Raw genomic sequence first — 25,642 nt, 5'->3', positions numbered from 1 at the left:
TTATATTCTTTATGATTTATGCACCGGGTTATGTTCTTTATGATTTATGCACCGGGTTATATTCTTTATGATTTATACACCGGGTTATATTCTTTATGATTTATACACTGGATTATATTCTTTATGATTTATACACCAGGTTATGTTCTTTATGATTTATACACCGGGTTATATTCTTTATGATTTATGCACCGGGTTATATTCTTTATGATTTATACACCGGGTTATATTCTTTATGATTTCTACACCGGGTTATATTCTTTATGATTTATACACCGGGTTATGTTCTTTATGATTTATACACCGGGTTATATTCTTTATGATTTATACACCGGGTTATATTCTTTATGATTTATACACTGGGTTATATTCTTTATGATTTATCCACCGGGTTATATTGTTTATGATTTATACACCGGGTTATGTTCTTTATGATTTATACACCGGGTTATGTTCTTTATGATTTATACACCGGGTTATATTCTTTATGATTTATACACCTGGTTATATTCTTTATGATTTATGCACTGGGTTATATTGTTTATGAGTTATACACCGGGTTATGTTCTTTATGATTTATACACCGGGTTATATTCTTTATGATTTATACACCGGGTTATATTCTTTATGATTTATACACCGGGTTATATTCTTTATGATTTATACACCGGGTTATATTCTTTATGATTTATGCACCGGGTTATATTCTTTATGATTTATACACCGGGTTATATTCTTCATGATTTATGCACCGGGTTATGTTCTTTATGATTTATGCACCGGGTTATATTCTTTATGATTTATACACCGGGTTATATTCTTTATGATTTATACACTGGATTATATTCTTTATGAGTTATACACCGGGTTATAGTCTTCATGATTTATACACCGGGTTATGTTCTTTATGATTTATGCACCGGGTTATATTCTTTATGATTTATACACCGGGTTATGTTCTTTATGATTTATGCACCGGGTTATATTCTTTATGATTTATACACCGGGTTATATTCTTTATGATTTATACACCGGGTTATATTCTTTATGATTTATACACTGGATTATATTCTTTATGATTTATACACCGGGTTATATTCTTTATGATTTATGCACCGGGTTATATTCTTTATGATTTATACACCGGGTTATATTCTTTATGATTTATACACCGGGTTATATTCTTTATGATTTATACACCGGGTTATATTCTTTATGATTTATACACCGGGTTATATTCTTTATGATTTATACACCGGGTTATATTCTTTATGATTTATGCACCGGGTTATATTGTTTATGATTTATACACCGGATTATATTCTTTATGATTTATACACCGGGTTATATTCTTTATGATTTATATCCCTCTTGGTTTTGTAACCACAATGGCCGCCATGTTTGTCTCCGCAGACACAAGACCCAGAATGCCTCTACTCCTTTCACGCCGGCAAAATCAATGCTTTGGATGCGTCTCCATCTACGTACCTCATGGCTACTACATCCTTAGACCGTAAGTTTCCGGTGTCACAGACATCGGCCCTGATTCATCAAAATGATTTCACCAAAAGATTGACAAGTCGCAGCTCAGTCACAATGGTCAGAGCTGGGGGGAGCTGTTCCACAGGTGACATCAGCCGTCCCCGATCAGTGACCTTTCTGCACCCGCCACTGATCAGATGGGCAGTACTTATTATGTGGTGTACGTCTTTTAATGACTTTGGCGCATCTTATTACTGCAGGACCCTTATTAAGGCCTCCTTCACACATCCCTGTTTCCGGTATATGTGGTGTCCGTTTCGACATACCAGAGATACGGACACACGTAGACCCATTAAAATCAATAGGGTTGCGCACACGTCCGTGCTTTGACATGGACCCTGTGTCCATGTAGAGCATATGCGTGTCCGTGTGCTCCACATGCTGACGTGTCTATTTTTGATCTGCAGCACGGGTGTCACATGGACCGCACAATAATGTGATCTGTGGGACATCAGTGTGACCGGAAGACACCCATTCACTGAAATGAAATGGATTTTTATACTTACCTGTCTCCGGCGCTGGTGTTGCTTCCAGGTCCCGCTCATTATGTCTCATGAATATTCAGTGCACTCACTGCAGGCCCGGAAGCAAGTGTGACAGCAGCGCCGGAGACAGGTAAGTATACAAGTTTATGCTGTCACACGGACAGCACACCGAGAACACACACGGGGACGCACGGACGGCCATGTGGACCTACACACGTGTGTGTTTAATACACGGACATGTCAAGGGGGTCTCAGGCTGTATAAATCGGGGCCACAGATTTCTGTTTCGAGGTATTTTGTATTATACCCTTTCTGATTGGTTGATTTTTATATATTTTTTGCGCTTTTGTTTTTTTCCTCTTCTTTCAACAAGCCAAATGTTTTTTCATTTTTCTTGTTAAAGCTGTGATGAAGGATTTTTTTTTGCGGGACGAGTTGTAGTGTTGAGTTACTTTTATCATTATAGCATTCAGTGCACAGGAAAATGGAAAGTGCGGTGAAACGGTGAAAACGGAAACATCAATTCTGCAGGAAATGATCCTGGCCGTGCGATTCTGTCGATCAGTGCGATTAGAGATGTCAAAGTGCTAAAGGGTTTTTCGTTATTTAAAGCATATATCTCGGACTTAAGCGGGCTTTACACGCTGCGACATCGCTAATGCGGAGTCGTTGGGGTCACGGAATTTGTGACGCACATCCGGCCGCATTAGCGATGTTGCTGCGTGTGACACCGATAAGCGATTTTGCATCGTTAATCAGCGACATGGGGGTCCATTCTTAAAAATCGTTACTGCAGCAGTAACGAAGTTGTTCCTCGTTCCTGCGGCAGCACACATCGCTGCGTGTGACGCCGCAGGAACGAGGAAGCTCTCCTTACCTGCCTCCCGGCCGCTATGCGGAAGGAAGAAGGTGGGCGGGATGTTACGTCCCGCTCATCTCCGCCCCTCCGCTGCTATTGGGCGGCGGTTCAGTGATGCTTCAGTGACGTCGCTGTGACGCCGCACGGACCGCCCCCTTAGAAAGGAGGCGGTTCGCCCGTCACAGCGACATCGCCGGACAGGTAAGTATGTGTGACGGCTGTTGTGCGACACGGGCAGCGATTTGCCCGTGTCGCGCAACAGATGGGGGCGGGTACCCACACTAGCGATATCGGGACCGATATCGCAGTGTGTAAAGTAGCCTTTAGACAAAAAAATGTGCCCAAGCGCTAACAGGCAGGCAGTTTGTACATTGCTATGCACCTGCCTGTTGTGTCACCGCCGTTCTCCGCAGGCACAGAGTGGTCACAGGTTATATACATTTCTTTCTAATGGTGGAAAAGTGGCTTAATTAGAGTTTTGTTTTAATTTTAATACACAAATTGCTTTTGTTTTTCACTTTATTTTTTAGTCTTTTGGGCTTCAACCTGCAATTGTTTGATATCCTGTACTATATAGTGTAATACCACAGTATTACCCGGTGGTCTTCACAGAAGCACAGGGGTCTTCAGCAAGCCCCCGACTGCTATGGGAACCCACCGGCACTCCATGATGGCTGATGGGTGTGTGGACCGGTGCGCCCCCAGACCACGCGCCTTAAATGCTGCTGCTGAGACTGACAAGGCATTTAGGCTGCTTTCACACATCCAGTTTTTGCAGTGCGACTCAATCCGGCTCAAAAACCTATGCAACGGATGCGGCAAAAAAACGGATCTGTTGCGTAAGTTTTTCCTTGTGGCCCGTCCGGTTTTTGACGGATGCAGCTTGATACTGAGCATGCACAGTTGAAAACACCGCATCCGGGGGCCGGATGCGTTTTTTGCCGCAGGACGCCGCATCCAGCGTCCATAGGCTTGCATTGTAAATCGCGCCGCATTGCGCCGGATCCGGCGCAATGCGTTTTTTTTGCCACACAAAAAAACGTGCCAGGCAACGTTCCTTCCGGCCGCCGCATGGGCTAAATATGCCGCATTCGTCAAAAAACGGACGCAACGCAAGGCCATGCGGCACAAAACGGCGCTAATGCAAGTCTATGCGGAAAAAAACGCCACCGGTGGCAAAAAAAAGGTTGCGTTTTTTCTGTAAAGCGCCGTATTGTGCCGCTCAGCAAAAAACGGATGTGTGAAAGCAGCCTTAGGGGATAACACCAGCAAATAAAGCCCAGCTACGCCCGCTGCTGCTAGTGTCAGATGTCGACCACTGAGCTCCCGTCACATCAAGGGACCCGACATTGGGCATACAGGTATGTCGAATGTCAGGAGGGGGCTAAAGGGGATACCCACTTAGTTTCAGTGCCTAGAACCCAAAGGAAAATACTAAATAATATGGTAATTATGTAATTCAATATATGCAAGAATCTGACATATATCAATAATTAAGGGTAAATATTCATCCATAGTTAGACACATACGTAAGTCAGGTTATATAATGATGACCATCAATAAGAGGTCGCATATGAAAAAAGAACCATATAATAAACACCCAGGCAAATACATATGGACTATCCCAATAGACAATATAATGGGAGATAGTGCAGAATAGAATTGAACACTACAGAATATTATTATCACATTGAAAAAACAAGGTAATGATTAATACCCACATCTAAGAAACCGGGGGAAGATGGTAAGCAACCCCATAAATAAATGCTTCAATATATGCAAAGCCTTAATACCTAAAATATATTTTTCTCAATTTATCCAGAATTTCCCACATAGATTGAATTGTATAAAAATGACCAACAATAAAAAGCATATAACAACAGCCATAACTAGAGCCGTATGACATGAACTCCTACGGTTACCATCCAGGCAAGATAAATGTAGTACCCCAATTAGCAATATAGTGTCCCCAACACACTAACACAGAAATGATATGTATGTGTGCAAGAATGGAAATTTAGCCTATCCACCAGGTGAAAATCACCCCTCACTGGGAACCCCCCCCCCAAAAAAAAACAACGACTAAGCTGCTGAGGCTTCCCACAGCCTCTTTATTGAGCAAACGTTTGCTCCTCGCTCCCATTGCTATACAGTGCCTTGCGAAAGTATTCAGCCCCCTTGAATTTTTCAACCTTTTCCCACATTTCAGGCTTCAAACATAAAGATAAAAATGTTAATGTTCTGGTGAAGAATCAACAAGTGACACAATTGTGAAGAGGAAGGAAATTTATTGCTTATTTTAAACTTTTGTAAAAAAGAATAAACTGAAAGTTGGGGCGTGCAATATTATTCATCCCCTTTACTTTCAGTGCAGCAAACTCACTCCAGAAGTTGATTGAGGATCTCTGAATGATCCGATGTTGTCCTAAATGACTGATGATGATAAATATAAGCCCCTGTGTGTAATCAAGCCTCCGTATAATGCCCCTGCTCTGTGATAGTCTCAGGGTTCTGTGTAAAGCGCAGAGAGCATCATGAAGACCAAGGAACACAACAGGCAGGTCCAGGATACTGTTGTGGAGAAGTTTAAAGCCGGATTTGGTTACAAAAAGATTTCCACAACTTTAAACATCCCAAGTAGCCCTGTGCAAGCGATCATATAGAAATGTAAGGAGAATCATACCCCTGCAAATCTACCAAGACCCGGCCGTCCATCCAAACTGTCATCTCACACAAGGAGAAGACTGATCAGAGATGCAGCCAAGAGGACCATTATACCTCTGGATGATCTGCAGAGATCTACAGCTGAGGGGGAGAGTCTGTCCATAGGACAACAATCAGTCCTACACTGCACAAATCTGGCCTTTATGGAAGAGTGGCAAGAAGAAAGCCATTTCTCAAAGATATCCATAAAAAGTGTTGTTTAAAGTTTGCCACAAGCCACCTGGAGACACCAAACATGTGGAAGAAGGGGCTCTGCTCAGATGAAACCAAAATCACACTATTTGGGCACAATGCCAAATGATAAAAGCAACACAGCTCATCACCCTGAACACACCATCCCCACTGTCAAACATGGTGGAGGCAGCATCATGGTTTGGGCCTGCTTTTCTTCAGCAGGGACAGGGAAGATGGTAAAATTGATGGGGAGATGGATGGAGCCAAATACAGGACCATTCTTGAAGAAAACCTGTTGGAGTCTGCAAAAGACCTGAGACTGGGACGGAGATTTGTCTTCCAACAAGACAATGATCCAAAGCATAAAGCAAAATCTACAATGGAATGGTTCACAAATAACCGTATCCAGGTGTTAGAATGGCCAAGTCACAGCCCAGACCTGAACCCAATCGAGAACCTGTGGAAAGAGCTGAAAACTGCTGTTCACAAACGCCTCCATCCACCCTCACTCAGCTCCAGCTGTTTACAAAGAATGGGTGAGAATTTCAGCCTCTCCATGTGCAAAACTGATAGACACATCCCCCAAGAGACTGCAGCTGTAATCACAGCAAAAGGGGGCGCTACAAAGCATTCACTTACAGGGGATGAATAATATTGCACGCCCCAATTTACAGTTATTTATTTTTTAAAAAAGTTTAAAATAAGCAATACATTTCATTCATCTTCACAATTGTGTCACTTGTTGTTGATTCTTCACCAGAACATTAACATTTTTATCTTTATGTTTGAGCCTGAAATGTGGGAAAAGGTTTAAAAATTCAAGGGGGATGAATACTTTCGCAAGGCAGTGTACATGTCTCTTAACCCTGCGCTCCTATTATGGAGTACCCCTGCTAATTAACCCCCTTTTTTTACAATGGCATTCTGATCCTGACACCCTATACCGGGCCTGGTTGGTAACTATTTGGGACCTCTTTTTTGGTGTGTCCCACCCCCCAGTCGGGGGTCATTTTCACCTGGTGGATATTGACCTTACTTCTAAGGGCTAAAATTCCATTCTTGCACACATACATATCATTTCTGTGTTAGTGTGTTGGGGACACGATATTGCTACTTGGGGTACTACATTTATCTTCCCTGTATTTCTTCTCCTTCACCCTCGGTAATACATGGATCACTCGCTGACCCATTAATAGTGGAGGATAACCCCCTCCATCCACTCTGCTGCTTTGTTGCTGGTAGTTGTATTGTCGGGCCCTATAGAAACACAGAAATGGAGCAGAGCTGGACGAGTGGGGGATGGGATGAAGTGGGGGGGGGGGGTGACGCTGTAGTACTTGATGAGACTTTTTAGTGCCTAAACATTGTCCCCTTTTTTGCCGTTTTGCCATGTGTGGTTTTTTTCCTCTGTGCGGTCAGGTCATTGCATTCTTTCTATTCCAGGATCTCTCAGGATCTACGACTTTGCAGGGAAAGCTCCTCTCGTGGACATGAAGTTTAAGCAAGGCGGCACCGCGCTGACGTGGGCTCCTCGCATGGTCAGCTCCGTGTACATTGTACATTCATTCCACCCCAAAACTGAAAATGGGATTTGGCGTCACTCAGGGTGCCCCAAAATTACTGTTTGCCCACATCCACAAAAAAATGATTTAAAAGAACTGAAGTCCTCAGTGGTTGATACCTTTTAATGGCAACTGAAAAGATGGTAATAATTGCAGCTCCAGACTACTCAGGTCTCTTCATCAGGCTCAATATAACACAAAATGTGAAGAGTCACATATTTATACACAACAATAGAATGAGGCAGTAAAGAAAACAAGTTATGTGAAGCAGAACTATCTCTATGGCAGAGGACAAACTGTTGTGGCCATAAATATTGCGGCAGTTCAGTGTGAAAGTTTTAGGCTAGGTTCGCACACTGCGTCTTTTTGATGCTGCGTTTTTGTGCATTTTTGGCCGCTAAAAGCGCACAAAAACGCACCTGCGTCGCAAAAACGCGTCAAAAAACGCATGCGTTTTTACCGCGATTTGGTGCGTTTTTGGCTGCGTTTTGCTGCGTTTTTGATCTCTGCGTTTTGCTGCGTTTTTCCAATGCATTGCATGGGGGAAAACGCAGAAAAACGCAGGAAAGAATTGACATGTCCTTTTTTTTTTTCAAGCTCACAAACGCAGCTTAAAAAAACAGTTGTGTGCGGACACCAAAATTGAAAACTCATAGACTTTGCTGGGGAAGCAAAGTCATGCAGTTTTGAGGCCAAAAACGCACCCGAAAAACGTGCAAAAACGCCGCGAAAAACGCACTGTGCGCACATAGCCTTATTGTCCTCTGATAAGGAGGACAATAAAAGAGAACAATAAAACTTTCACACTGAACTGCCGCAATATTTATGGCCACAACAGTTTGCCCCTGCCATAGAGATAGTTCTGCTTCACATAACTTGTTTTATTTACTGCCCCATTCTATTGTTGTGTATAAATATGTGACTTCAGATTTTGTGTTATACCATGCCTGATGATGAGACCTGAGGAGTCTCGAAAGCTGCAATTATTACCATCTTTTCAGTTACCATTAAAAGGTATCAACCACTGAGGACCTCAGTTCTTTTAAACCATTTTTTCTTTGTCGCTCCATTGGGAGACCCAGACAATTGGGTGTATAGCTTCTGCCTCCGGAGGCCACACAAAGTATTACACTTTAAAAAGTGTAACCCCTCCCCTCTGCCTATACACCCTCCCGTGCATCACGGGCCCATCAGTTTTATGCTTTGTGTTGAAGGAGGCACACATTCACGCAAGCTCCACATTTAGTCAGCAGTAGCTGCTGATTTTATCGGATGGAAGAAAAGAGGGCCCCCACGGGGCCCCCGGCATGCTCACTTCTCACCCCACTAAGTCGGCGGTGCTGTCAAGGTTGAGGTACCCATTGCGGGTACAAAGCCTGGAGCCACATGCCGTTTTCCTTCCCCATCCCCTAGAGGCTCTGGGAGAAGTGGGATCCTAACCGGTCACCTTGCACTGGGACCGGGCTCCCTCCGCAGCCCCTGGGGGAATCTGACGGACAGGAGACTGGGTATCATCAGGGACAGGCCCTGCTTCTAAGAGGTACTCTGTGTCCCCTTGGGGACTGCGCATGGAGCGCCTGTGTAACAGACGCTGCAGCGCCTGCTGTGTTTTTTGTGACGCCGGGACTACCGCGCCGACCGCGCCTGTTTGCCGGCCGCGTTATTAAATTTAGTCCCCGGCTTCTGCGGCCTAGTACCATAACTCCCGCCCCCGGGCCTGCCAGTCAGGGGTAAGGGCGGGACGCTCGACTAGACGTCGGCAGTGAGGGCTGGAGCATACTTAGGTATCCTCCTCCCCCCTCACTGAACACTGAGGGGCACCAGATTCCCGCACTTTATTAGTCACCGCCCACGGCTCCCTCCTCCTCTGAGAACGCTGGCAGCCATTGTTATAATCACTTCTGCCGGTGGAGGAATTCAGAACGAGCTCTGTAACGCTGGGAGGCCCAGGCAGGGAATCTGGTGGTCACACAACCGCTTTGGGCGGTCGGTAAGCCGCACCGGTTAAGGTGCTGGCCCCCTTGGGTGCCGAAGTGTATATATATATTCATATATTGTATACATGTTCTCTGTTCGGCCGCATTATTTGCCTTTGGCTATATACCCTCACTGATTACTCTAAGGGGAGACAACAGCATGTCGTCCGCAAAGAGCAAGGGTGCCAAGGCACAGGCTTATTTTGCAACCTGTACCTCTTGTGCGGCTATGTTACCTGCAGGTTCCACCTACCCTCATTGTGTGCAATGCTCGGCCCCTGTGGCACTCACTCAGCCGGAGCCTCAGGCACTGGTGGGACCCTCGGCTCAGGTAGAACCACCGGCTTCCACTGTCCAGGTGGCAGGGACAGAGTTTGCAGTTTTGGCTGAAAAACTCTCTGAGTCGCTTTCACAATCCATGGCTCAGTCTATGGACAGATGGTCTGCTAAGATACTAGAAGCCTTGCAGTCCAGACCGGTATCACAGGCCCAGGGCAGTTCATCTCCCCCAGGCCCCCCTCGGTCGGCGCAGCAAAGTGCTCCTGGGGTGACACCTAGGTCCCACGGGGAGGACTCCGACACGGACCGCAGTCCCAGACCGCCTAAGCGGGCTCACTGGGAACCTTCCTCGCCTTCATCACGCTGCTCAGGGTCTCAGCATGAGGACTCTCTGGAGGATGAAGCGGAGGTCGCAGCTCAGGGCTCTGACCCTGACGTTGCTCTCAATCTTGATACACCTGAAGGGGACGCCATAGTAAATGACCTTATAGCGTCCATCAACCAGGTGCTAGAACTTTCTCCTCCAACTCCACCTATAGAGGAGTCGGCTTCACAGCAGGAGAAACACCAGTTTAGGTTTCCCAAACGTACACGGAGTGCGTTTTTCGATCACTCTAACTTCAGAGATGCTGTCCAGAAGCACAGAGCATTTCCAGACAAGCACTTTACTAAGCGCCTTAATGACACACGTTACCCCTTCCCCCCTGACGTAGTTAAGGGTTGGGCTCAGTGTCCCAAGGTGGATCCTCCAGTCTCTAGACTGGCGGCTAGATCCGTAGTATCAGTGGCAGATGGCTCATCGCTCAAGGATGCCACTGACAGGCAAATGGAGCTCCTGATGAAATCCATCTATGAAGCCATAGGCGCGTCTTTTGCTCCGGCATTCGCAGCCGTGTGGGCACTCCAAACTAGCTCAGCTTGTCTGTCTGAGATTAATGCGGTCACACGTACCTCTACTCCGCAGGTTGTGTCTTTGACTTCTCAGGCGTCGGTTTTTTCGTCCTACGCCATGAACGCCGTCCTGGACTCTGCGAGCCGTACAGCGGTAGCATCCGCCAATTCAGTGGCAGTCCGCAGGGCCATGTGGCTACGCGAATGGAAGGCAGACTCTGCTTCCAAGAAGTTCTTAACCGGTTTGCCATTTTCTGGCGACCGTTTGTTTGGCGAGCAATTGGACGAAATTATTAAACAATCCAAGGGAAAGGACTCGTCCTTACCCCAGTCCAAACCAAACAGGCCTCAGCAGCGAAAGATACAACCCAGGTTTCGGTCCTTTCGGCCCTCAGCCAAGCCCCATTCCTCCACGTCCAACAGGTCAGAAAAGGGCCAGAGGAACTCTTCTGCATGGCGGTCTAAGTCACGTCCTAAAAAGACCGCCGGAGGAGCCGCCCCAAAGGCGGCCTCCTCATGACTTTCGGCCTCCCCAAACCGCATCCTCGGTCGGTGGCAGGCTCTCCCGCTTTTGCGACGCCTGGTGGCCACATGTCCAAGACCGATGGGTGAGAGACATTCTGTCTCATGGTTACAGGATAGAGCTCAGTTCTCGTCCTCCGACTCGTTTCTTCAGAACATCTCCGCCCCCCGAGCGAGCCGATGCACTTTTTCAGGCGGTGAACACTCTGAAGGCAGAAGGAGTTGTGATCCCCGTTCCCCTTCAAGAACGTGGTCGCGGTTTTTACTCCAACTTGTTCGTGGTGCCAAAAAAGGACGGATCATTCCGTCCCGTTCTGGACCTCAAACTGCTCAACAGACACGTGAGAACCAGACGGTTCCGGATGGAATCTCTCCGCTCTGTCATCGCCTCGATGTCCCAAGGAGACTTCCTAGCATCAATCGACATCAGGGATGCTTATCTCCATGTGCCGATTGCACCAGAGCATCAACGCTTCCTGCGTCTCGCCATCGGGGACGAACACCTTCAGTTCGTGGCACTGCCTTTCGACCTGGCGACAGCCCCACGGGTCTTCACCAAGGTCATGGCAGCAGTGGTGGCGGTCCTACACTCTCAGGGACACTCGGTGATCCCTTACTTAGACGATCTTCTAGTCAAGGCACCCTCCCGGGGGGCATGTCAACACAGCCTGACCATTGCTCTGGAGACTCTCCAGAGGTTCGGGTGGATCATCAATTTCCCAAAGTCAAAATTGACACCGACCCAATCACTGACTTACCCCGGGATGGAGTTTCATACTCTATCAGCGATAGTGAAGCTTCCGCTGGACAAACAGCGTTCGCTGCAGACAGGGGTGCAATCTCTCCTTCGGGCCCAGTCACACCCCTTGAGGCGCCTCATGCACTTCCTAGGGAAGATGGTGGCAGCAATGGAGGCAGTTCCCTTTGCGCAGTTTCATCTGCGTCCACTTCAATGGGACATTCTCCGCAAATGGGACAGGAGGTCGACGTCCCTAGACAGGAACGTCTCTCTTTCACTGGCAGCCAAAACCTCTCTTCAGTGGTGGCTTCTTCCCACTTCTTTGTCGAAGGGAAAATCCTTCCTGCCCCCATCCTGGGCTGTGGTCACGACGGACGCGAGTCTGTCAGGGTGGGGAGCGGTCTTCCTCCACCACAGGGCTCATGGAATCTGGACTCTGACAGAGTCCTCCCTTCAGATCAATGTTCTGGAAATAAGGGCAGTGTATCTAGCCCTAAGGGCGTTCCAGCGGTGGCTGGAGGGCAGGCAGATCCGAATACAGTCGGACAACGCCACGGCGGTCGCGTACATCAACCACCAGGGCGGCACACGCAGTCGTCAAGCCTTCCAAGAAGTTCGGCGGATTCTGCTGTGGGCGGAAGCCACAGCCTCCACCATCTCCGCAGTTCACATCCCGGGCGTAGAAAACTGGGAAGCAGACTTTCTCAGTCGCCAGGGCATGGACGCAGGGGAATGGTCTCTTCACCCGGACGTGTTTCAAGAGATCTGTTGCCACTGGGGAATGCCGGACGTCGACCTCATGGCGTCTCGGCACAACAACAAAGTCCCGGCATTCATGGCACGGTCTCAAGATCACAGAGCTCTGGCGGCGGACGCATTAGTTCAGGATTGGTCGCAGTTTCGACTGCCTTATGTATTTCCTCCTCTGGCACTACTGCCCAGAGTGTTACGCAAGATCAGGTCCGACTGCCGCCGCGCCATCCTCGTCGCTCCAGACTGGCCGAGGAGGTCGTGGTACCCGGATCTGTGGCACCTCACGGTGGGTCAACCGTGGGCACTCCCAGACCGACCAGACTTGCTGTCTCAAGGGCCATTTTTCCATCTGAATTCTGCGGCCCTCAACCTGACTGTGTGGCCATTGAGTCCTGGCTCCTAGCGTCATCAGGGTTATCTCTATCACGCCTTTCGCAGAAGGTGGCCTTCCTTGTGGCAGTCACATCACTTCGGAGAGTGTCTGAGCTAGCAGCGCTGTCATGCAAAGCCCCCTTCCTGGTGTTTCACCAGGATAAGGTGGTTCTGCGTCCGGTCCCGGAATTTCTCCATAAGGTGGTATCCCCTTTTCATCTCAATCAGGATATCTCCTTACCTTCTTTTTGCCCTCATCCAGTTCACCAAAGTGAAAAGGATGTGCACTTGCTAGATCTGGTGAGAGCACTCCGGCTGTACATTTCTCGCACGGCGCCCCTGCGCCGTTCTGATGCGCTCTTTGTCCTTGTCGCTGGCCAGCGTAAGGGGTCGCAAGCTTCCAAATCCACCCTGGCTCGGTGGATCAAGGAACCGATTCTTGAAGCCTACCGTTCTTCTGGGCTTCCGATTCCTTCACGGCTGAAAGCCCATTCTACCAGAGACGTAGATGCATCCTGGGCACTGCGGCACCAGGCTATGGTCGAGTCTGCACACTTTCACGAAACACTATCAGGTGCAGGCCTATGCTTCGGCAGACGCCAGTCTAGGTAGGCGAGTCCTTCAGGTGGCAGTTGCCCACCTGTAAGAGGGGGCCGTTTTCGGCTCTTTTTATCGAGGTATTCTTTTACCCACCCAGGGACTGCTTTTGGACGTCCCAATTGTCTGGGTCTCCCAATGGAGCGACAAAGAAGAAGGGAATTTTGTTTACTTACCGTAAATTCCTTTTCTTCTAGCTCCTATTGGGAGACCCAGCTCCCGCCCCTGTTCCCTTCGGGCTGTTGTTCTTTTGTGTACACATGTTGTTCATGTTGAATTGTTCTTTGGTTCATGGTTTTAGTTCTCCGAACATCCTTCGGATTGAATTTACCTTAGACCAATTTATAAGTTTCCTCCTTCCTGCTTTTGCACCAAAACTGAGGAGCCCGTGATGCACGGGAGGGTGTATAGGCAGAGGGGAGGGGTTACACTTTTTAAAGTGTAATACTTTGTGTGGCCTCCGGAGGCAGAAGCTATACACCCAATTGTCTGGGTCTCCCAATAGGAGCTAGAAGAAAAGGAATTTACGGTAAGTAACAAAATTCCCTTCTTTTATCTCTACTGGCGAACACGGTACAAAGATATATTTTACCCACATCCACAATAATAGAAAATATTTGGATTCCCCATCACAAAAAATCACATCAATTCCAGTAATATCCAGCAGGTGGCGCTGCACTTACCTTTAATTCCTACATTTAGTTATGACCAGCTCCATAGGGGTGAATGGGGAGGATGCAGCAAGTGCAGGGATTTCTGCCCCATACACATGAAGAAGGGAATTTTGTACTTACCGTAAATTCCTTTTCTTCTAGCTCTTATTGGGAGACCCAGACAATTGGGTGTATAGCTACTGCCTCCGGAGGTCACACAAAGTATTACACTAAAAAGTGTAAGGCCCCTCCCCTTCTGGCTATACACCCCCCGTGGGATCACGGGCTTACTCAGTTTTAGTGCCAAAGCAAGAAGGAGGAAAGCCAATAACTGGTTTAAACAAATTCACTCCGAATAACATCGGAGAACTGCAAACCGTTCAACATGAATAACATGTGTACCCGCAACAAACCAAGAATCCCGAAGGACAACAGGGCGGGTGCTGGGTCTCCCAATAAGAGCTAGAAGAAAAGGAATTTACGGTAAGTACAAAATTCCCTTCTTCTTCAGCGCTCTATTGGGAGACCCAGACAATTGGGACGTTCAAAAGCTGTCCCTGGGTGGGTAAATAAATACCTCTTGATAGGGCTGCAAGACAGCGCTCCCCTACGGGGAGGCCACTGCCGCCTGCAGTACTCTTCTACCTAGGCCGGCATCCGCCGAAGCATAGGTATGCACCTGATAATGTTTGGTGAAAATGTGCAGACTCGACCAGGTAGCTGCCTGGCACACCTGTTGAGCCGTAGCCTGGTGGCGTAATGCCCAGGACACACCCACGGCTCTGGTTGAATGGGCCTTCAGCCCTGATGGAACCGGAAGCTCAGCAGAACGGTAGGCTTCAAGAATTGGTTCTTTGAGCCATCGAGCCATGTTGGCTTTAGAAGCCTGCAATCCCTTGCGCGTACCAGCGACAAGGACAAACAGTGCATCAGATCGGCGCATAGGCGCCGTGCGGGAAAAGTAGATTCTGAGTCCTCTGACCAGATCCAACAAATGTAAACCCGTTTCAAACCGGTGAGTCGGATGAGGACAAAATGAAGGTAATGATATATCCTGATTAAGCTGAAACGCGGATACTACCTTAGGGAGAAACTCCTGAATGGAGCGCAACACTACCTAGTCCTGGTGAAACACCAGGAAGGGAGCCTGATATGACAGAGCTGCCAGCTCATACACTCGCCGAAGAAACGTGATCGCCCTAGAAAAGCCACTTTCTGTGACAGGCGAGAAAGGGGAAACTCCCATCAGAGGCTCGAAAGGCGGCTTCTGGAGAGCAACGAGTACCTCGTTCAGATCCCATGGATCTAACGGCCGCTCGTACGGGGGCACAATATGACACTCCCTGTAGCAACGTGCGCACCTTAGGAAGACGTGCTAGACGCTTCTGAAACAACACGGATAGTGCCGAGACTTGCCCTTAAAGGGAGCCGAGCGACCAACCGTTTTCCCGACCAGAGTGCAGGAGGGCAGGCAAAGTAGGCAAAGCCGATGGCCAGGGATACACTCCCTGAGCAAAACACCAAGATAAGAATATCTTCCACGAGTTGTGGAATATCTTGGCAAACCGCGGCTGGCGAGCCCGTCTCATTGTGACCCTGACGTAATGCTCACAGTCGACTGACGGTGAGATGCCACAAATCTCGGTACCACAACCTCCTCGGCCAGTCTGGGGCGACGAGAATAGTGCGGCAGCAATCGGAAGCTGGAACTGCGACCAATCTTGAGCCAAGGCGCCTGTCGCCAGAGCTCCCGCCATGAAAATCGAGACCTTGTAGTTGCCGAGACGCCATGATGTCGACGTCCGTCCTCATCCCGCGGCTACCGATTTCTTGAAGCCAAACGGGAGCAGGTCCCATTCCCCTGCGTCCACGTCCTCGCGACTGAGGAAGACTTGCTTCCTAGTGTTGTACGTCCGGAATGTGTACGCCACCGCTGTGGATAGTCCGACTGAATTCGGTTCTGATTGCATTCCAGCCACTGCAGGAAAGCTTGCAGTGCAAGATACACTGCCCAGAGCTCTAGACCACTGAGTTGAAGAGTGGACTCCTCTGAAGACGGTCTTTGACCGTCTGTGAAAGGGGGACGTTACTGTGTAGGAACATCGACTTCCTTCCCCTTAGCGAAGAATCTTCTAATGATGCGGACGCAGATGAAACTGCGTGAAAAGGCTCGCCTCTGGATGAGGCGCCTCCTTGAAGGAGAGACTGCACCCTCGTCTGTAGTGAACGCTGTTTGTCCAGCGGAATTCACTATCACTGAGAGAGTGTGAAAACTCTATGCCAAGATATGCCAGCGATTGGGTTCAACTTAGAAGAAGTCAAAGACCTCCCCGAAACTCTGGGAAGGGTCCAGCGCCATGTTCAGGTTGTGTTGGCATGCTTCTAAAAGAGAGTGCCTTGACAAGTAGATTGTCCAAGAAAGGGATCACAGAGTGACCGTAAGAGCGCGGGACTGCTCCCACTGCTGCCATGAACTTGGTGAAAAACCCGTGGGGCTGTCGCCAGCCGAAGGGTAGGGCTACAAAACGAAATATGCCCGTAGCCAACGCCGGTGCCTTGGAGCAATCGGCACGTGGAGATAAGCATCCTAATGTCTATGGATGTTAGGAAAAACTCTTTGAGACAGTGAGGCAATGACGGAGCGGAGTGATTCCCTCCGGAACCGCCTGGTTGTCACGTGCTTGTTAAGCAGTTTAAATTCCAGAACGGGACGGAAGGAGCCGCCCTATCTTGGCACCACGACCAGGTCGAAGCAAAAGGCGTAACTGGTTCCTGAAGAGGAACAGGGATGACCACTCGTCCTGCCTGCAGAAGAGCCTCGGCTCGGTCGGAGAGGTAGTTTGAGACAAACTGACTCTCTCTCACCGGCCTTTGACCTGTGGTAGGTAAATGTCGCTAAAGCGGGGGAGTCTGCTCCCCGCGGTTGCGGAGTGAGAAGGCTGAAAATTATGAGAAAAAAACGCTTTGGTAGCGATTCCTCCGGCTGCCTTCCCCGGGCGTACTTGAGCCTGCTAGGAATCTATGCCCTTCTGGGCCTTTTGAGTCGTTTTGGACAGTTGAATGAATTCATTCAACCCTTACCAACAGACTATCACTAGATAAAGGCAACCTGGTTAAGCACTTTGTTGGAAGAAGCATCTGATCCAATCTGTTAACCACTAGGCTCTGCGTAAAAAATACGGAGATGGCCGATGCCACCGACGTCCGGCTCGTAGAGTCTCGGACAGCCTTAACAGCATGGTTCGCCATGCGGCGATTGCGAGATTACAGACGCTGCTGAGACCGAGATGTACCGGTGACAGCGTCCCTCTGCGCAACACTATCTGAAATAGCTTGGAGTGCCTTCACGGCTGCGACTGCCGGAGCAACCGACCTGCCGATAGCTTCATAGACAGATTGCGGCCAGAACCTATCTATCTGTCAATGGCATTTTGACGTGAAGCCCCATCCACCACTACAACTATAGATCCAGCTGCAAGCCTGGAGATCGGGAGATCCACATTTGGACCTGGGCTAGCGCTTGTCCAATCAGGGAGGAGAGTGTCTCATTAATACGGTCGGAGAACGCTTATCGTGAAAAGCGTTGCGTTTCTGGACTGCATCTCTAGGATCAGAGGGCCAGACGAGTACGCAATTGCTTGCGATATTAGAAAAGAGATCTCCCCTGCTGTGAAGCTGACTCTTTCACTGATGGAGTCGAGGGCTATTCCCAGCGAGCCTGCTTAGGCCCTCTTGAACTGACGTCCGTGTCGGAGCCTGCCCCCTGGGACGCGTGAAAACCACCCTGGAGCCTTGAGCTGCTCCTCAAATCATGGTGGCCAGGGGCATTGCAACTATATTGCCCAAGGTCTGCGTGGGCTGCCAGACTGTAAGATGTCAGCCATAGTCACAGCCAATATAACAGCGGAAAGAAACTGCAATTTCGTCCCTGTCTCTGGACAGGAAGCACAGGTGGTTCTTTTAACCACATATAGCCGAAAACCCCGGTCAAGCAATTGCCCGCACTGGGGTCCTAGACTCGTATTACATGCAGTACAAGCAACATATAAAGTCCTCATTGGCCTTTTCTTTTTCTGCTGTTGTTGTCTAGCTATCTAAGTGCATAGCCTAGGATAGCGACCGCACAGTAAATAATCATACAAGCATGAAGTACAAATAAACACTTCAGCTCATGTAGTACACGCAGCATTGAAAACTTGTGGCTTGGCACATTAGCTCTTCTGCTGCTGTTGTCTATTTATCCAGGAGCTTGAGACAAGGATAGCGACATACAGTGAATGTATAGCATTCAAGCACGAAGTACAAGTAAACACTTCAGCACCTGTAGTACCCGCAGCATTGAAAACTTGTGGCTTGGCACATTAGCTCTTCTGCTGCTATTGTCTATATATCTAGGAGCTTGAGACAAGGATAGCGACATACAGTGAATGTATAGCATTCAAGCACGAAGTACAAGTAAACACTTCAGCACCTGTAGTACCCGCAGCATTGAAAACTTGTGGCTTGGCACATTAGCTCTTCTGCTGCTATTGTCTATATATCTAGGAGTATGAGACAAGGATAGCGACATACAGTGAATGTATAGCATACAAGCCTGAAGTACAAGAAAACACTTCAGCACATGTAGTACACGCAGCATTGAAACTTGTGGCTTAGCACATTAGGCCTTCTGCTGCTATTGTCTATATATCTAGGAGTATGAGACAAGGATAGCGACATACAGTGAATGTATCGCATACAAACATGACAGTAAACACTGCCAGCACATGCAAATGAAGCAGCCTTGCAAGCTGGTGCCTTGACACCACTGCTCTACTGCTGCTGTTGTCTAGTTAACTAGGAGCATGAGGCAAGGATAGCGACATACAGGAAATGTATAGCAGACAAGCATGACAGAAAAACACTGCAGTACAAGCAAATCAAGCAGCATTGAGAGCCTGTGCCTTGGCAGCCTTGCCTTACTGCTGCTATTGTCTTAAGCAAAAGTGCATGTATAGCATGACAATAACCCCAATTGCAGCACCTGCAAACGAAGCGGCAATGAAAGCTTGTGCCTTGGCACTTTGCTGTTGCCAAATCTGCCAACAAACACTGCAGACTAATCATTGAACACTTGTCTAGCCATCTAGGAGAGTATGCCCAGAATAGCGACAGTACAGTGCTGCATCGCATATCCGCACACAGTTCAAAAGCCCACTTCAGTATTAGTGGGACCAGTACTGCCTATCGCCCGCCCAGCGCGAGTATGAGGTCGCTCAAAAACCTGTGCCTGGTTCCGTTCTCCCAGAGTGGAAACCATAATGGCTGCCGGCTTCTCTTCCCCGTCCTGTGCAGAGGGGCGGGCCGTGGGCGAGCCCCAGCCAAGAGCGGGAACCCGACATCTCACTGTGTTCAGTGAGAGGGGGCTGGAGAATGCAAAGCAGACTCCAGCTCCCTGCGCTGAGATCTGTACAGCGTCCCGCCCCTCCTCTGACTGGCAGGGCTGGGGGCGGGAACGAAGCGGTGCCAGGCCTCAGAAGCCGGGGACTAAAGTTACAGGCGCCCCCGCCGTAAAAGCGCGGTCGGCGCCAAGTCCCCGGCGCACTACAAGTCACATCAGCGCCGCCGCCGTATGAGCGGTCGGCGCAAGTTCCTAAACATGACCCGTCGCTCAGCCATGGCTGCAGCAACATAAGCCCATCACTAATGTCCCCGGCGCACTATAACGCCCAGCAAGCCCGGAGCGTGCTGTGCTTGCCGGAGACACCGAGTACCTGACCGATGCAGGGCCTTGTCCCTGATAGTACTCGTGCTCCACATCCATCAGGTTCTTCTGGGTCTGTGGATGGAGCCCGGCCTCAGGGCTTGGAGGCCGACAGATCCCACTTCCACAGGGCCCTCCAAGGGGATGTGGAAGGAAAACAGCATGTGGGGCTCCGGCCTCTGTACCAGCAATAGGTACCTCAACCTTGCAACACCATCTGGTGAGAAGGGAGCATGCTGGGGACACTATATGTGTCCTCTTTTCTTCCATCCGAGATAGTCAGCAGCTACTGCTGACTATACAATGTGGAGCTATGCGTGGATGTATGACCTCCTTCGCACACAAAGCTAAAACTGAGTAAGCCCGTGATCCCACGGGGGGTGTATAGCCAGAAGGGGAGGGGCCTTACACTTTTTAGTGTAATACTTTGTGTGACCTCCGGAGGCAGTAGCTATACACCCAATTGTCTGGGTCTCCCAATAGAGCGCTGAAGAAATGGAAAGTTGCACAATTCTGCCAGTGTGTATACGGCATTAGCCTCCTGCCCTTCCTCACACTCCGTCTATAGATGTGATGCCTCCCTGCAGCAGTAATCCTTGGTGTTTTCCTGCCTGCCACCTCCATTCATTCACTCTCTTCTCTTCTGCAGGTTAATCCAAAAGGCGGCTTGTTTGCCATGGGGTTCGAAGATGGGGTCGTCCGTATCCTGGAGGTTCACAACGCCTTTGGCACGAGGCTCACGGCGGGAAGAAGTGGCCCCCACGATGCTGCAGTGAACCTGAGACAAGCCTTCAAGCCACACAACGGTCCCGTCACGGCCTTGGCATACGAGCGCAATGGAGAGATCCTCGCCACCGGGGTAAACGATGGCTGTGTCATGAAATGTCAGACACCTATACATTCTGCACAGATTACATAGGATCCCTTACCCAGGTCAGAGGTCAGGTGTGGGTCTATGGAGTGGGATCTGTACGATCCAGCCGGCACCTGCGCACATCGCCCACCCCCATCCCTGCAATACAATCACTTAGGGGGGGCTTCACTATGAGCCTGGGTCTGGGCGTCATATATGCATATATTCTCTATATACTGCAATACATAGCAGAAGCAGCACAGGATTTACTCCCCTTGGAAGGCCGAAAAAAATATGTAGAAAGTATTTTTTATATATATTTATATTTTATATATATTTATATATATATATATATATATATATATATATATATATATATATATATATATATATATATATATATATATATATATATAAATATATGTATATATATATATCGACAGAGCGGCTGTTCTCTGATTATTGCACATCCCCAAAAACGTCGTATGCAGTCCAAAATGGTACCAAGAATTACGCCCCATCACGAACACCGCTCCAGCAACATCAAATAGCAGTAAGAAGCCATCCAATTTTTATTTTATTTTTTAAAGTTTTTTTTTTTTTAATTTAAAAGCAGTAAGATAATAAAAATTTATTCTGTATATAATAATAATAATAATAATAATAATAATAATAATATTTAGATATGATTATTGATTATCTATTTTTGTTATTAAAATCTAATAAAAAGAAGGTTAAAAAAAATAAATAATAATATTTAGTATTTGTGTAAACATATCGCCAGTAGAATGATGGTATGGGCTCATTTTCACCAAACGGTAAATACTACAAAAGTGAGACTCTGCGCGTTTTTTTTTTCTCTATTTTACTGCATTTATTTGGCGGATTTTTTTTATTATTTTTTTCCCCCATCGTTTAGTATATTGTATGATAAATTGATTGATATAATTAAAAAATACAACACCTGCAAAAAGCAAGTGCAGCGTTTGTACGGCGGTGTGCATAGAAAACGGGGATGGGAAAACAAATGCGCAAAAGAGAAAAACAGCAACTTAATTAGTCTACATCAAACAGTATCTGCCCCGATCATATCTGCGAGTGTGAGGACAGCGGCTCCAGCAGGGGGCAGCACTGCAAGCTGGAGATAGACGTCTGACTGCAGCTTCGTCTGTGACTAATGTATAACATATAAATGCTGCACACACAGGTGGTCCTGGGGCCCCGCACACCGGATCCCCCCCGATATAGATACACACATTGTATAGCTGCAGTAATAATCAGGATCCTCTCTACTCCCCGCCCGCAGAGTACGGACAGGACCGTCTTCTTCTTTGCTGTCGGAGACGCCTATGAAGCCATTGGATTTATCCGTCTTCCAGGACCTGTCAGAGAATTGCACTGGTCGCCCCCCTCCCACGTGAGTAGTGGCATCCTGTGCCGGGACGGCTTCTCAGGAGTCAGCATCAACCAAACAGTATAGATCTATAGGTGTTTACAGAGCCTTGCGAAAGTATTCAGCCCCTTGAATTTTTCAACCTTTCCCCACATTTCAGGCGTCAATTATAAAGATACAAATGTTAATGTTCTGGTGAAGAATCTACAACAAGTGACACAATTGTGAAGAGGAAGGAAAGTTATTGCTTATTTTAAACTTTTATAAAAAATAAATAACTGTAAATTGTTGCGTGCAATATTATTCATCCCCTGTAAGTGAATACTTTGTAGCGCCCCCTTTTGCTGCGATTACAGCACAGTCTCTTGGGGGATGTCTCTATCAGTTTTGCACATGGAGAGGTGAAATTCTCGCCCATTCTTCCTTTGTAAACAGCTGGAGCTGAGTGAGGTTGGATGGAGGCGTTTGTGAACAGCAGTTTTCAGCTCTTTCCACAGATTCTCGATTGGGTTGAGGTCTGGACTGTGACTTGGCCATTCTAACACCTGGATACGGTTATTTGTGAACCATTCCATTGTAGATTTTGCTTTATGTTTGGGATCATTGTCTTGTTGGAAGACAAATCTCCGTCCCAGTCTCAGGTCTTTTGCAGACTCCAACAGGTTTTCTTCAGGAATGGTCCTGTATTTGGCTCCATCCATCTTCCCATCAATTTTAACCATCTTCCCTGTCCCTGCTGAAGAAAAGCAGGCCCAAACCATGATGCTGCCTCCACCATGTTTGACAGTAGGGTTGGTGTGTTCAGGATGATGAGCTGTGTTGCTTTTATGCCAAACATATCATTTGGCATTGTGCCCTAATAGTTTGGTTTTGGTTTTATCTGAGCAGAGCGCCTTCTTCCACATGTTTGGTGTCTCCAGGCGGCTTGTGGCAAACTTTAAACAACACTTTTTATGGATATCTTTGAGAAATGGCTTTCTTCTTGCCATTCTTCCATAAAGGCCAGATTTCTGCAGTGTAGACTGATTGTTGTCCTATGGACAGACTCTCCCACCTCAGCTGTAGATCTCTGCAGATCATCCAGAGGGATCATGGGCCTCTTGGCTGCATCTCTGATCAGTCTTCTCCTTGTGTGAGATGACAGTTTGGATGGACGGCCGGGTCTTGGTAGATTTGCAGGGGTATGATTCTCCTTCCATTATCAATATGATCGCTTGCACAGTGCTCCTTGGGATGTTTAAAGTTGTGGAAATCTTTTTGCAACGAAATCCGGCTTTAAACTTCTGCACAACAGTATCATGGACCTGTCTGTTGTGTTCCTTGGTCTTCATGATGCTCCCTGCGCTTTACACAGAACCCTGAGGCTATCACAGAGCAGGGGCATTATACGGAGACTTGTTACACACAGGGGATTATATTTATCATCATCAGTCATTTAGGACAACATTGCATCATTCAAAGATCCTCAATCAACTTCTGGAGGGAGTTTGCTGCACTGAAAGTAAAGGGGATGAATAATATTGCACGCCACAATTTTCAGTTTATTAGTTTTTGAAAAAAATTAAAATAAACAATACATTTCGTTCAACTTCACAATTGTGTCACTTGTTGATGATTCTTCACCATAAAATTTACATTTTTAATCTTTATGTTTGAAGCCTGAAATGTGGGAAAAGGTTGAAAAATTCAAGGGGCTGAATACTTTCACAAGGCACTGTTAATCTACAAAGCTGCTTTCCTTAAAGGGAACCTGTCAGGTGCAATATGCAGCCCGGACCAGCAGCAGTCCTGCGTGCATATTGCTAATCCCTGTATCTAGTAGCATTGATAAAGAGATCTTTAGAAAAAGTATTTCTCTAGATCCTTTATTATATGCTAATGAGCACAGGGACTAGTCCCAAGGGTATTTCCTGTGCGCAGTCCTCCCTCTTAGCATGGCAGCACGCCCACAGGCGCCCTCCTCCTTCTACCGGTCAGAATCCCGGGATCTCGTCTGAGTATAAGGCTCACATGATGTGGCTTCAGGCCTATGAATCAGAAAAGGTCCCTGGGGTGACGGCTGGGAGGAGGAGGATCGCAGGCCCTGGTTTGGTGGCCATGGACTAACCACGTGGCCCCTGGACCAGTGTTCTGAAGGCTTTTTTCTCAACTCTGCTGCTTTCTGTAGTAATATTGTCCTGATAGGTTGCAGGTGGAAATTGCAGCCAGATCTGACCTTCCAATACACAGACACAGGTCGGGTTATGATGATCACATTCAATGTATGGGGCATGTTTAATCTCTCTGTGTTTTCTTTATTCCCCGTGCTTTTGTTGTCTGGCTCAGGAGCTGAGCACGCTGCTGGTTCTCTGTGAGAATGGATTCGCCGTTCAGGTCCCGGCCCCCGCAGCCGACAAGACGGACCCGGATTCCACCTATGAAATCCTCAATCTCCCCCTCAGTTACTTCAGATTCAGCAGCATCAAGTCCAAAATTGAGGTAAGAGCTTGGCGCAGAACATTCAACCACATAAAGATCACACTCATCCCTGCGGTTTCTACATGGCCCAATATGGCGGTATGGATCCATATATACTGCTTCTTTTTTGGGCACCTTTGGATTTTAATGGTAGAGAAGACTTTACATCACCACGGACTGCAATAAGAAAAAAAACAAAGGTATAATTCACCATATAATGTTTGGAGGCCGATCCTGAGGATGCTGTAGCTTGGCAGCCCCGTCCATGATTTCCTGCTCACTAGCGCTCCCAGGCGGTCTGGCTGTGCAGGGAACTGCAACCTCATTCATGCTAAATCCGTGCTGTGGTCCCTTGTTACTCTTTGTTTTCCTGGTGGTCGGTCCTAGCTATACCCTATGTCGTCTCTTGTGTGCTCCACAGCGGGAGGAGCAACTGGATCGTATACGGAAGATCCGGGAGCAGAAAATGAAGGAGCGGGACGCCTGGATACAGGAGCAGAAGCAGCGCGGAGTGGAGTGGTCAGAAGACGACCTGCCGCCGGTCACAGATGATGAAGAGGAGCAGCTGCCGGAGCTCTATGTCCCCGAAGAGCCCAGTCCCATCCTGTGTGGTTTCTACGCCAGTCCTGGGAAGTTCTGGTTGTCCCTGGTAAGTGTCATCTGGCCCAAAACCATCATCATCATCATCCTCCGTCTGCTGGTGCCGGCTCCTGTCCTAATGTGTGATTCCTCCTCTTCATCAGGACGGGTACGACGCTGGCTTCCTCTACCTCTGTCAGTTTTCTGATGCCGGCGGACAACCTAACGATCCGACTATGAGGAGAGACGAGCCGGCGCGGGCTCTGCCGATCCATAACAGCAGCACCAATCCCATCCACAAAATGCACTTCAGGTAGAGAACCACCTGTACCTCCCATCCAGATCATGTCCTCGGGGCGTCCCGTAGGACCGAGGTCGGGGAATAGTCTAATTGTTATGGCCACAGGTAATCTGAGGCTGGCTACACTGAGTCTAAAGTATAGAAAGAACATAAAGATTTATAACACAAAAGAGGATAAATCCTGAAGA

General features: G+C 47.9%; 1 protein-coding gene across 2 annotated transcripts in view; it reads left to right on the top strand.

Moving 5' to 3' along the window:
• Window positions 1-25,642, top strand: part of CFAP44 (cilia and flagella associated protein 44) — a 160,351-nt gene that overhangs the window by 20,702 nt on the left and 114,007 nt on the right. For both annotated transcript variants that reach the window (XM_075334873.1, XM_075334872.1), the window contains exons 12-18: window positions 1,414-1,513; window positions 7,228-7,322; window positions 20,521-20,730; window positions 22,031-22,141; window positions 24,443-24,595; window positions 24,996-25,223; window positions 25,318-25,466. In XM_075334873.1, the coding sequence (XP_075190988.1) occupies window positions 1,414-1,513; window positions 7,228-7,322; window positions 20,521-20,730; window positions 22,031-22,141; window positions 24,443-24,595; window positions 24,996-25,223; window positions 25,318-25,466 (1,046 nt within the window). The remainder of the gene's footprint in view (window positions 1-1,413; window positions 1,514-7,227; window positions 7,323-20,520; window positions 20,731-22,030; window positions 22,142-24,442; window positions 24,596-24,995; window positions 25,224-25,317; window positions 25,467-25,642) is intronic.

This window comes from Anomaloglossus baeobatrachus, chromosome 2 (genome assembly GCF_048569485.1).
Source record: "Anomaloglossus baeobatrachus isolate aAnoBae1 chromosome 2, aAnoBae1.hap1, whole genome shotgun sequence".
Classification (NCBI taxonomy): Eukaryota; Metazoa; Chordata; class Amphibia; order Anura; family Aromobatidae; genus Anomaloglossus; species Anomaloglossus baeobatrachus.
Note: the sequence above shows the minus strand (reverse complement) of the source record. Positions and strands in the feature narration are given on the sequence as shown.